We start from the raw sequence: 12,268 nt of genomic DNA on the forward strand, positions 1-12,268 counted from the left end.
TATTGCAACAACTAGTTCCTATAAAATCAAAAACCACAATCTATCTATTCATCCATCCATTCATTCATCATCATCATCATCATCAAGATTAATAATAATAATAATCATCATCATCATCAACAGCAGCAGCAGCAGCAGCCATCGAACTGCGAGCTCCGGTGTAGGCCTGCTTAGTGAAGCTGTTGGGAGGCGAGTGTCAGCCACCTTGTCGACCACCTCTTCTATATAATGCACTAGCGGTCGTGCAAGTACCAACCGAATCCATTTAAATTTGATTTCAGGCCTCAGCGGTTGTATGGCGGTTGATGCAATGCTTGTACGATGGGTGATTGGTGGGTTTTGGCACTTAGAGAAAACGGCCGTGACAGCGACAAATTCAAGGGATAACTTGTTCATATGCAGACATTCTGTCTGTCTAACACTTAGGCATTCATATCATGCACTGTGTGTGTGGTGCCTCACTGACGTGACTGACTGTGTCTTCTATTCTCTAGGTGCATCCTTCAAGTTTGCTGCTCGTGCATATGAAGGCAGAAATACCTTGGAATAGTGGGATTTGCCTTCACGATTTATGGAGGCGACTCCCGGAGCACGGCAGAGGAGATGCTCTCGCAACAGGATGGAAATTGCCCTGATAGGTATGGAGAAAGCTTTCCTGAAATGGGGGGGGGGGTGAGATCAGAGGGACAGAGAAAGCAATGGGTCAGCAAAATAAGTGATAATGTATATGTATGCAGACGTCCATTAAAATTAGAAGATGTAGAAGCAAAATTGACAGTTGCCTAACCCCCCCCATTTTTTTTTTTTTTTTATAACTGCCAGAGAGAGAGAGAGAGAGGGAGGGAGGGAGGGAGGTTTGATATGGTTCAGGTAAGTTATGTTAGGTGTGGTAAAGAGTTGGTTGGGTTGCATTACATGTCTTCATATCCGTTACATTAAAAAAAAAAAAAATTTGGTGCTAGCTAACCAGCTCAACGTCTGCAATTACTTAGACTACTATGCCTTCATTCATTCTCTTTCACAGAAATTAGGTGTGGACCTCTAAAAGAGGTCCGGGGGTTGTTGTTGTTGTGTGCTTTGCCGTGGCCAGGTGGAATAGTGCCATGCAGTTAGGCACGCACCCTCTTAACCGCCGAAGCCGTAAAGGGTGCGCCCTTGTCGCTTCAGGGCGTACACCACGTCCATCGCGGTCACGGTCTTGCGCTTGGCGTGCTCAGTGTAGGTGACAGCATCGCGAATCACGTTCTCGAGGAACACCTTGAGAACACCGCGGGTCTCCTCGTAGATCAGGCCCGAGATACGCTTCACGCCGCCACGACGAGCCAGACGACGGATGGCAGGCTTGGTGATGCCCTGGATGTTGTCACGAAGCACCTTGCGGTGTCGCTTGGCGCCTCCCTTGCCCAGACCCTTGCCGCCTTTGCCTCGACCAGTCATAGTGTCTACAGCTGCTCCTCAGACCCAGTAGTAGTGAGTGTCCACTCCGCTCCCAGCACCAACAATGATGACGACCCCGCTGGTGGTGGTGGTGGTGGAATATTCGCCTCAGTGCAATACTGAGGCACGGGCAAACGTGTGAGCCCGTTCAGTGACGTGCGGCTGCACTGTCAAGTAAATGAATGAGGAGAACTCTGTAATAGGGGGATGATTAAGTTGAAGTAATTTGAAGAAGTGCTGTGGAGGTGCAATACCTGGTCGTAAAAATGGTTAGGTGTAGTGCGTAGTGGACTGTTCTTTATCGTGGGGGGGGATATTTTTCTACTGTGGTAAGTATGGTTGTAAGTGGTGTGTTGGCTATAATAGAAGGGGCATCAATTTCATCAGAGTCCAGGTGAAGCCTCTGTTTAGGCTTGCTCTGAGAGGGTGTGTGACTGGACACCGTAGGATGTAATGGTGTAGTGGCGAGGGTTCTTGGTCCTGGCAGTGATGACAAGGGCTAGGATTAGTATTAGCAATTTGATCGTAACAGTGGAATCCAAGCCACAAGCGATGTAGGCGGACTAGGACATAATTGGGTGTGTGTGGGAGAGGTGGAAGAGGCACACAACCCGTGGCCCTGCCGAACCATGTGGCAGAGCTGGAGGCTTCTGCAGTGAGGAGTTGGTGTTCCTCTCTAGTCCACTGCCATGTCGCTTTGATGATTGGTGCCAGGATTGTTCGAGGGGAGTCAGGAAGATTAAAGGTGATGTTGGGTAGGCTGCATGCATCTTTAGCAGCCTGATCTGCCCGCTCATTGCCCTGTAGGCCTACGTGGCCCGGCACCCAGTGTAAGAAAATGGTACCTCCATTATCTTTAATTTTCCTGGCGTACAGGAAAATGGAGGATAGAAGGAAGGGGTTGTTTCCTAGGGTGTGAGAATGGATTGCGCGGATCGCTGAAAGTGAGTCAGAATGCACAGCGATGTTATAGTGTGCATGATGGTATGCATACCTTAATGCTCCCAGAATAGCTGTAAGCTCCGTTTGAAACACTGATGCGCCTGGTGTGAGTCGCCACGACACCACCTCATCACCACAGACGAAGGCTGCACCCGCAGCTTCGTCTGCAGTGACAGAGCCGTCAGTGTAGTAGTCTGCAGACGACCAGCGTTGCAGAGCTTCTACACGAGCTAAGGCTCGCTGCCGAAGGGGAGCAGGGAAGCAGTTGCGCACCCTCCCCTCCCCGGGAAAGACGAACCTGAAGGGTGGTGTTGCCCAGTGTCGGTCGTGCAAGTACGAACCTTATCCATCTAACCTTGATTTCAGGCCTAGGCCCCACCCCAGCTCCCAGGAGGCCAATCCTAGAGAGGTGTCGTAGCCAGGTCACGCCACAGGGCATGCCAAATTTTGCAAGCAAACCAGGAATTGCATCGGAAAAGCATGAACAGTAAATCACCGCCATGTACATCACACCCCGACCATTCACACGCCGCCAGTCCTGAGGCGGCATAAAAGGCCGCTGCCAGGCGCGGCGCGCCAACACTCTCGCTTTTCTCGCTCGCTCAGTCACGCTCAGCCATGGCTCGTACCAAGCAGACTGCACGCAAGTCCACTGGGGGCAAGGCCCCTCGCAAGCAGCTGGCCACCAAGGCCGCTCGCAAGTCCGCCCCTGCCACCGGCGGCGTCAAGAAACCCCATCGTTACAGGCCTGGCACTGTGGCCCTGCGTGAGATCCGCCGCTACCAGAAGAGCACTGAGTTGCTTATAAGGAAGCTGCCATTCCAGCGTCTCGTCCGTGAGATTGCCCAGGACTTCAAGACTGACCTGCGCTTCCAGTCCTCTGCCGTCATGGCTCTGCAGGAGGCGTCTGAGGCCTATTTGGTCGGTCTCTTTGAGGACACCAACCTGTGTGCCATCCACGCCAAGCGTGTAACAATCATGCCTAAGGACATCCAGCTGGCCCGCCGCATCCGTGGCGAGCGCGCCTAAGGCGAGAGACCCCTCACCTCGATCGAAAGAAATCTCGGCCCTTTTCAGGGCCAAAACCCTTTTTCAAAGAGAGATGATGACAGACCCTCAGTTTAGGTTTCCATATATCAGCTCTTGCTTTTCCGCACACACACACACACACACACACACACACACACACACACACACACAAATGAACTCCATTACTTACCTACATGCATGCATTCATTCATTTTTTTTTTTTTAATCATTTCCTTTTTTTTTTTTTTTTTTTTGAAGGGGGGGAATACTTGCCTATTCGTTTATTTCTTTTATTGATCTGTTGTTCACGTCGCAGTTTTTATTTTCGTTATTTGCCTGTTTCTTTTACTTACTCATTGATTCACTCACGCCCTCATAAAGGTACACAGGTTTGCACAACGAGAAAAGTCATTCCCGCAGCATATTAGGAGATGCTCTCTATATCCGTCATGAACGCACGGTGAATCCTTCAGTTACTATGCTGGAAAAAAAAAAAAAAAAAAAAAAAACTGAACCCATCGATTTTCGCCTGCAGTTGTGCTCGTGTATGTATGTTTATACTGTACCTATGTATTTGTGTGTCTTTGTGAGCATGTATGTCTGTGTGTACGGACGTATGAGGACACACACACACACACACACACACACACACACACACAAACGGACGAATGAACTGTACTTATATAATTACATACATGCATTCATTCATTCATCCTTTTTTTCAATCATTCATTTCCTTTTTTGGGGGGGTGGGGGGGGGAGGAGGGGCAACTTGCCTATTCGTTTATTTCTTTTGTTGATCTGTTGTTAACGTCGCAGTTTTTGTTGTCGTTATTTGCCTGTTTCGTTTACTTCCTGATCGATTCAGTCACGCCCTCATAAACGTACACAGGTTTGAACAAGGAGAAAGGCATTCCCGCTGCATATTAGGAGAGTCTCTGTACCCGTTATGAAGGTTTGACAGTGGCCACGAACGCACGTTAAATCCTTCCGTTAATATACGGAGGGAAAAAAAAAAAGTGAACTTGAACCCATCGATTTTTACCTGCAGTTGAGCGTGTGTATGTATGTATGTATGTTGTATATTTATACTGTACGTGTGTGTGTGTGTGTGTGTGTGTGTGTGTGAGCATGTATGTCTGTGTGTACGGATGTATGAGGGCTTGTGTGTATGTGAGCATGACTTAGTGCGTACGTACATGTGTAGGTCACTGCGCACACAGTACAAATGTTTTTGTGCACGTGTTGTTGTATGTACAGTACCTACATATTATAGACTGACATGAATATGCATGATGCGATGTCATGCATGTATTTACTGTACGCCTGTTGAGTGTGTGGGTTGGTACAGTCGGCCTAAGAAGTGCCGGCGGAGTATCCAGAAGTTTTCGGTCAGCGATAGTGTCCATACTCTTCCTTATATCTGTACGAGGTGAAACCTAATAGGTAAAATTGTTACAAAAAAACAATAAATCCATGACCAGTTATCTGTATATTTCAAAATTATTGTAGGAAGCAGTTGGTTAGTTACGATAATAGGAATTCCTAAACGGAACAAACTGATATTTCACAACTGGCGCTCAGAAAGAGTCGGGAATAATTATTTTGTGGAGTTCAAATCTAGCATGGTAGCAGGCAGTGATTTTTGGGTAGCGTAAGACTGAAGAAAAGCGAGCTTCAATAAACATTGGAAATGATTAATGATTATTTATAAAATAATAATTTCCGTTACAATACGAGGGATTAATTTCAAGTCATTTATTTCCGTTTATAATGTCTCCATGGACGACGACAGAAAGCGGGAAGGAGGCGTAAGCCAGTAAGCTATTTTAAATGTTTCGATGAACATGCACGAAAGGAGATAACATTCACTCAAGGACATGCAGTTATTACACTGCCTTTAGCCAGTTTCCCATGAAAAAAATCTCAGGATTATTTCATCTAAGACAGAGGGCTATCGGTGAAAAAAAAAAACAAAAAAACAAAAAAACCGTACATCAGAGTCGGAGCTCCTTGGAGAATGCTACCTTCTGTCAGTGTCTGATATCCTCAGTGCATAATCGATTCGCAAGAGTAATAAAATGCAGAGGTTCATAAACAAATCATTGAGTTCAAAACTTCCAAATAAGCATTTTCTGTTGAGCAGGACATTAGAGTTTATTTAAGAAAAAAAAAAAAAAACAGTGACTGGGAGTTATAGGCGTACTGGCCACCGCGCGCGAAGTTAATACATTTCACATTCATTCAAATCGGGAAAGATAACTAAGTGTTACCATCTAATATATCACTGCCTCCTGTTATTCATTTTACATCATTATTTTCGCGATATAATAAATACGTTATTTGGCATGACGTGATGAAGGCATTGAATGTTTACCTTATATTCACTGTTTTCATAGAACATATGGCAGTGGAGAGTGACCGAAGCAATCTGAAACTGTGCCGTCACTTCTTGGGGCGACGGTGCGTTGTTGTTGTTGTTGTTGTTGTTGTTGTTTCTCCAGATGAATAAGAAGGCGCGCACGCCCATATTTACTCTTTTATTTTGACTCTATTGTTTTAACCCCCAACCCTAGTTCAAAAAATTTCGATTGTGCCTACGTGCCCATCCCAAACCACCGTTGCGGAAAAGGAAGAAAGACATGAAGGGAGAAAAGAAAGAAAGACATGAAGGTAAAAAAGAAAGAGAGAGAGAGAGAGAGAGAGAGAGAGAGAAAGGTCGATAAACCCGAGTTCCTGAGAGGATAATTTGTAAGTCTGTCTTTCCCCTTTTTATCGAAAATCTTGTGGCTCCGATTGGAGCCGGAAATGTTGAAATGGCCAAGAGCGTAACCTCTCTACTTTGAGGAGGTGTACTTGGTGACAGCCTTGGTGCCCTCAGACACGGCGTGCTTGGCCAGCTCGCCAGGGAGGAGCAGCCTGACGGCCGTCTGGATCTCCCGGCTGGTGATGGTTGAACAGCTTGTTGTAGTGTGCCAGGCGTGAGGCCTCTGCAGCAATGCGCTCGAAGATGTCATTCACGAAAGAGTTCATGATAGACATCGCCTTGGAGGAAACGCCGGTGTCAGGGTGGACCTGCTTGAGCACTTTGTAGATGTAGATGCTGTAGCTCTCCTTCCTCCTACGCTTCTTCTTGTCTCCCTTGGCAATGGCCTTCTGGGCCTTACCAGCCTTCTTGGCAGCCTTTCCGGAGGTCTTGGGTGGCATGGCGTCGCCGAGTCAGACGGTATGTGCACGGTGCGGGAGCGAGCGAGAGACTGAGTCGACATGGGGGATGCGCTGTGTGTTTGTTGAGATTTGTCCATTTTAAGAGTAAAATTGACCCGGGCTCAGGGTGTAGAGCCCGCCAGAGTTGTCGGTGATAAATGTGGAGCAGCCTCTATGAGGAACTGCTGGGGCTGGTTAATTTTTTAAATAATTGTAGGTCTGTCAGTTTAAGACTGCCAAGAATTAAATCGGGATTGAGTTCCGATTGTACAATGGCCCGTATCTGGTCTGCGTTGTGGAGCGTGGAGTGCATGAGACGATCCCGGCAGGAGGTGGAGACACAGGATCGTCAGTCTCCATCTCGTCAAGTGGTGGTGGAGGCCTGCCTTTCTTCCCCTTCTTTTTCTTCTTCCTCGGCTCTTCGTCAGTAGCAGGTGGTGGAGTCGAGGGCGGGAGGTTTTCTTCTTCCCTGTCGATGGAGGGGATGGGAGAAGGAGCCCTTTCCTCAGCTACTGACGGCGAGTAGAAGTCTTCTGAGGCAGCTGTCTGTGTAGGCTCGGTGGGCGGTGCAGTGGCAGTGATGGCAGAGGCAACAGTTGCCCTGTTTAAGGGAGCGTCGAGCTGCAGCCTTTTCTGCGGTGTTGTGCGGGGTCTAGGAGGCTGCAGCCTTGTGGTGTGACGCTCCTGACGCGGGGCTGGCCGTGCATCACGAGCGAAGCTTTGAGGGATGACAAGGCGTAGCAGCCCGTTCTTCTCAAAGATTTGAGGGAGTAGAACGAGCATAGCTGCCTTGTCATCGCCACAGAAAGCCTTCGCCGTCGCGATGCACATGGCGACAATGGTGTCCACATCCCCAGGACATCGGGGATCGCCAGGCCGCCGCCCCTGAGCCGTGGGGCGCCGCTGTGTATAGGCAGAGCCTTGCACAGCTGCACCCCCCAGTCCAGTGACGTTTATAGCCTCGGGACCCTTCGGTGTCTGGAGAATGTGGAACTCCACTGTCTTACCCTGGCGTAACAAGGGCGAGTGGCGCCGAGAAGAGGTAGCAGCAATCCCTGAGCGAAGCACAAATACATCGGCGCCAGAATCCTGGCGCCGGATGAATCCGTACTTCGCCTTGATGCTGTACCACTTCACGGTGCCAGTGATGGTGGTGGTCTGCCCTTCTCCATCAGGCTCAGCTGCCAGGTTAGCCCCCCTCAACGGGTCGTAGGCTGTGGCAGAAGTAGAGGCCATGCTGGAGAGAGGAGGAGGTGTTGCTGCTACCGCTGCTGGACCGCGAATGGGGATGCAATACAATACAATGACGTATAGAAAAGGGGGGGAAAGGAAGGAAGGTAAAGAATGATTGTGTATATGTGTGATGAGTGTAATGCAACCAGGACGACGACAACACGTGGTGGCAGGAACTAGGCCTTAGTTTTTTCTCCCGGCCTTACTGAGAGATCAGTTCCTGGTTGCATTGTGTAATGTGCATGTTTTTTTTTTTTTTTTTTTTTTTTTTTTTTTTAAATAGTAGGAGAGGAAGAATTTAGACTAAGAGAAAGAGTGTCGGGGCTTAACCCAACGTGCGTGTGTTTGGTGTTGGGGAGGGGGGGTGGGGTCTCGCACGTGCACAGTGTTGTTACTTAAGGGAGGGAGGAGTGAGTCGCTACGGCTTTCTCGGCCAAGCATTGGCTTATTGGCTGCCTCTCAGGTTCATCTGATTTTTCCGGCTCCGGAGCCTGGGATAGGATGGTAGGATAGGGGTGTTGGGGTAAGGTGTTGTAGCCCTAGGGGGCTTGGGTAGGGGATTAAGGAAAGGGGAGGGGTGGAGGAAGGTGGTTATCTTGATGGGGTGGTCAAGGTCGGGGTCGGGGGTGCTGGATATGAGGATGGCGTGTGAATGCGTGGCTGCCGTGATTTGATAATGGGTGTAGGGGTGGTTTAAGTTTAATGAGTTGCTGGTGTGAATTACTAATTAATGAAAGGATCAATAATAAATAAACTATTGGTAATTAAGTAAACAATGGGGTGGGTGGAGGTCTTGCGTCAGGGTGGAAGAGGTTGGCTAGAGGTCGTGTGGGGGGTGTGATCCGGGTGAAAAAGTCGATGAAGTCAGTGTGAACGTCGGTGAGTTTGGTGATTTGTTTTTGTTGTAGGTGGTGAAGGTAAGTGTTGATGGGTGGAATGTTGGCGCGTTCATGACAGTGTATGTTGGTGATAAAATCATCCCACCGTATGCTCAGTGCCCAACGTATGGCTTTATTTTGAACTTTCTGTAAATTTAGAATGTTGCTTTTGGCCGAAAGAGATAGACTTAATGGTGAATACGTGAGCAGTGGTCTGATCAGTGCTTTATACAAATGAAATTTAGTTGATGGTGTTGCACTACGAAACCTATATATTTGTGTTAATGCAGTGCCAGCCACGCCTGCTTTGCCTCGTATATGATGATGAAATTTGAAGTTTTTATCGTATGTAAGACCAAGTACGGTGCAAGTATTCCTAATAGGAATGGGAACGCGATCTGGATCACGCGAATTTAGAAAAAGTGGGCGGGGATTAGCTGATTTAATACGAAAATATGTTACTGTGCATTTCAAGGGATTCGCTTGAATCCGCCACTTCTGCTCCCATCGTGCAATTCGGTCCAGCTCTATGTTCGCTTTGTTGGTAATTCCGTCAATTGTTGTTGATCGTACAAGTTGAGTAATGTCGTCTGCGTATTGAATGGTGAGTGAATCGTCATGTAGTGGGGTGGGGATGTCATTTGTGTAGAGTGTGTAGAGGGTGGGTGCAAGGACGGAGCCCTGAGGTACACCTGCGTGAAGTTGGAAAAAGTCTGAGTAATTATTTTTAAATTTAATGCGCATTGTGCGGTTGTCTAGAAAATTGCAAAGTAGTTTTTTAATGAGTGAAGGAAAGTTGAATTGTTCGCAGATTTTGTACTTCAGGCCTGCGTGCCAAACAGAGTCAAATGCACGTTTTACGTCACGAGTAATAAGGGCTGTCTTGTATGCATTGCGGATGTTTTGGTTGATATGTAAGTAATTGGTGATGATGTTTAGGGCGTCCTGTGTGGATCGTCTAGGTCTGAAACCAAACTGTCTGGGGGAAAGAAGGTTTTCGTCTTCTAAGTATTGCCGTAATCTAATGTTGATGATTCGTTCGAAAGTTTTTCCTAACACTTCTAGTAAACTAATGGGCCTGAAGTTTAAAGGGTCTGTTGTTGTCTTGTCTTTTTTAGGGATTAGAGTAGCTGTCGCGGTCTTAAACGAGTCCGGAAAGTAGCCGGATGCCAAGGCAGCGTTGTTTAAGTGTGTAAGTGCATTTATGAATGTGTCTGGGAGGTGTTTGAGTATGTGATGTCCGATGCCTGTGGCACCCGGCGCCTTCTTTGGAGTTCTAGCGAGCATAGACTTGACTTCTTCGACTAGTATGGGAGCAGTGAGGGAGTTATGTATGTCTAGATTATTTATGTGTATGTTTGCGTCTGGTGTGATATGTTCGTGGATAGTGTGAAGGTGTTGTTCTATATGTCTTATGTGACGTGTTGCGGCAGGATGAGGAGGGTTAGGGTGGTATACTTGTTGCCATGCGTTTTTAAATGTGTTTGTGATTTCCCTGGGATCTGTGATTTCTCTGTTGTTAGCAATTAATTTTCTTACTGTAGGTAAGTTACAGCCCTTGAGTCGGCGAATGTGTTTCCAGAATTCCCAGGGTTTAGTTTTTCCTGTGTTGTTGAGCAGTTTGTATGAGGCGTCGCCAGTGTGCATTGTGGTCGGATTCAAGGCTATTGATTACATGTGTCCGAAGGTGTGATAGGTCGAACCGTACTTGGCCTAAGTTGTTTTTGTTTAGTTCAAACCGACGACGGTAACACACTAGGAGTCGTTGTGTTCGTATGGATGGTATGAATGTGTGTATAGGTATGTGTGTGGTTGTGGGTATGGTAATGTTGGCAGTGTTAAGTATGCACATGTGTAGATATTTACATTGTTCTTCTATGTCCGTGTGGTGTTTTCCCTCATAGTCAGTGGTGTATTCTTGTTCTGAAAGGGTTTGTGTAAAGGCATCCCAGTCTGCATGTAGGTAGTCATAGTGTGGTGTACTGGGGATCAGGATCGGGTTGGTGGAGATGGACATTATGATGGGGATGTGATCAGACCCAGACATGGGGCCGGGGGTGATGTGGTGATGAAAAATGTTAAATGATCTGTTGGTGAAGATGAGATCTGGCTTACCTGATCCCCTAGGTGTAAATGTTGTGAGAAAATCAGGTCCTAGGAAATTTAATCTTTTGTGTTGGTATATGTTGAACATTTGTCTTCCATGATTGTTGGTTGTGTTGTGTTGGAATGTCCCGTGTTGTGCATTTAGATCTGAAATGAAGAGTGTTGGTGCAGTGTTGTTGAAGAGTCTGTTTATGTCTGTGAAGGGGATGCCAGTGTTGGGTCTGGTGTATGTAGTGGAGACTATGAGGGGGCCAAGAGTAGTGTGTGTTTTAACTGCAAGGAAATGTCTGTGTGTCCATGTTGTGATGAAGTCGTGTTTAATTGTGCCTTTAATCATGATAGCAACTCCGTCGTGTGGACCCTCGTCGGTTTGAGGGGGACGCGCTTGCTGAAATCCTTATATGTGATTGCTGCCCGATCGCAGCCCGGCTTCTGCCTCGTTCCCATTCGCGGGTGGGATGGGGCCGGATCGGGAAGACGGGTATTTAAGGGAAGGTCGCGGGCGGGTGACCACTCCTAGCTCTGACTCTGTCGGGTGAGGAGGTCTGGCCGATTTCGCTCGAGGTGTGAACACTGTTTCATTCACTCTTGACGATTTTCGCCTGTTTTGCCTCGTTTTTTGCCAGTTTAGACTTAGTCTCTGGCACTGAGGAAGCTTTTCTTTTGCTTTCCAGGTTTTTTCTGTGACTTAGTCTCAGATTGCCTGGGTGTGAGTGGGAGTGTGTGTGTGTTTGTGACTGAGTGTGTGGGTGTTTTTTTTTTTTTTTTTTTTTTTTTGGCCTGCCGTTAGTGTACCTCACCGTAGTACGACGCCGAACCCTGAAGGGGTGCCGTTAGGGCACTTCCATGAAGGGGGGCCTTTAGGGCCTGGTTATAGGAGGCGGTGAGGGCGGCTCTGTTAGAGTAGGGAAGACCCGAAAGGGGCAGTGGCGGGGCCTCCCATCGCCCTTTAGAGGGCGGGGAGCATAGGTTGCCCGTCACTGTAGGGACCTGGCCTCTTTTTCTGTATTTTGTTTGCTTGTGATTTTTGAGTGGTTGTGTGTGTGAGGTGTATGTGCGTGGGTGTGTGTGTCTTGACTGAGTTTTTTGGCCTGCTCCGGTGAGCACCATGAAGGGATCCAGCATCCCTAGGCCCCACGGGCATTCCCGCCTCCCGCTTCCTCATTCGAGGCCCTCCATCCCGTGCCCTGCCACAGGCACGAAGAGAGAGCGTCACTGCTCGGACTCGAGCTCTCGCTCATCAGCTCACGAGGCAGCCTGTGCAAACCCCTCCACACCTAAATTTCCGGGAGTGGTACCTCGCTCGCGAGGTGACTCTACCCGCTCGGCTAAGGCAGCCCGCCGACATGAGGCTATGGAGGAGGTTGCACCTGCTCCACCATCTCTCTCTTCCACCAGGGGCACTTCGGAGGCTCCTGCTGCGACTCAGCTCTCCC

At 48.1% G+C, this 12,268-nt stretch overlaps 2 protein-coding genes and 1 pseudogene across 2 annotated transcripts; 1 reads left to right on the forward strand and 2 right to left on the reverse strand.

Moving 5' to 3' along the window:
• Positions 1-1,125: 1,125 nt before the first annotated feature.
• Positions 1,126-1,437, reverse strand: LOC145418911 (histone H4). The gene has a single exon (XM_080287167.1). It carries the CDS (start codon positions 1,435-1,437, stop codon positions 1,126-1,128), a length of 312 nt encoding a protein of 103 aa, XP_080143293.1.
• A 1,560-nt stretch (positions 1,438-2,997) lies between these two features.
• Positions 2,998-3,408, forward strand: LOC145419080 (histone H3). The gene has a single exon (XM_080287321.1). It carries the CDS (start codon positions 2,998-3,000, stop codon positions 3,406-3,408), a length of 411 nt encoding a protein of 136 aa, XP_080143447.1.
• Positions 3,409-6,245: 2,837 nt separating this feature from the next.
• Positions 6,246-6,615, reverse strand: LOC145419091 (histone H2B-like; annotated as a pseudogene).
• Positions 6,616-12,268: the final 5,653 nt, after the last annotated feature.

The sequence above is a fragment of the Coenobita brevimanus genome, chromosome 117, assembly GCF_032717465.1.
Source record: "Coenobita brevimanus isolate Jiangsu-jjx chromosome 117, ASM3271746v2, whole genome shotgun sequence".
Taxonomy (NCBI): domain Eukaryota; kingdom Metazoa; phylum Arthropoda; class Malacostraca; order Decapoda; family Coenobitidae; genus Coenobita; species Coenobita brevimanus.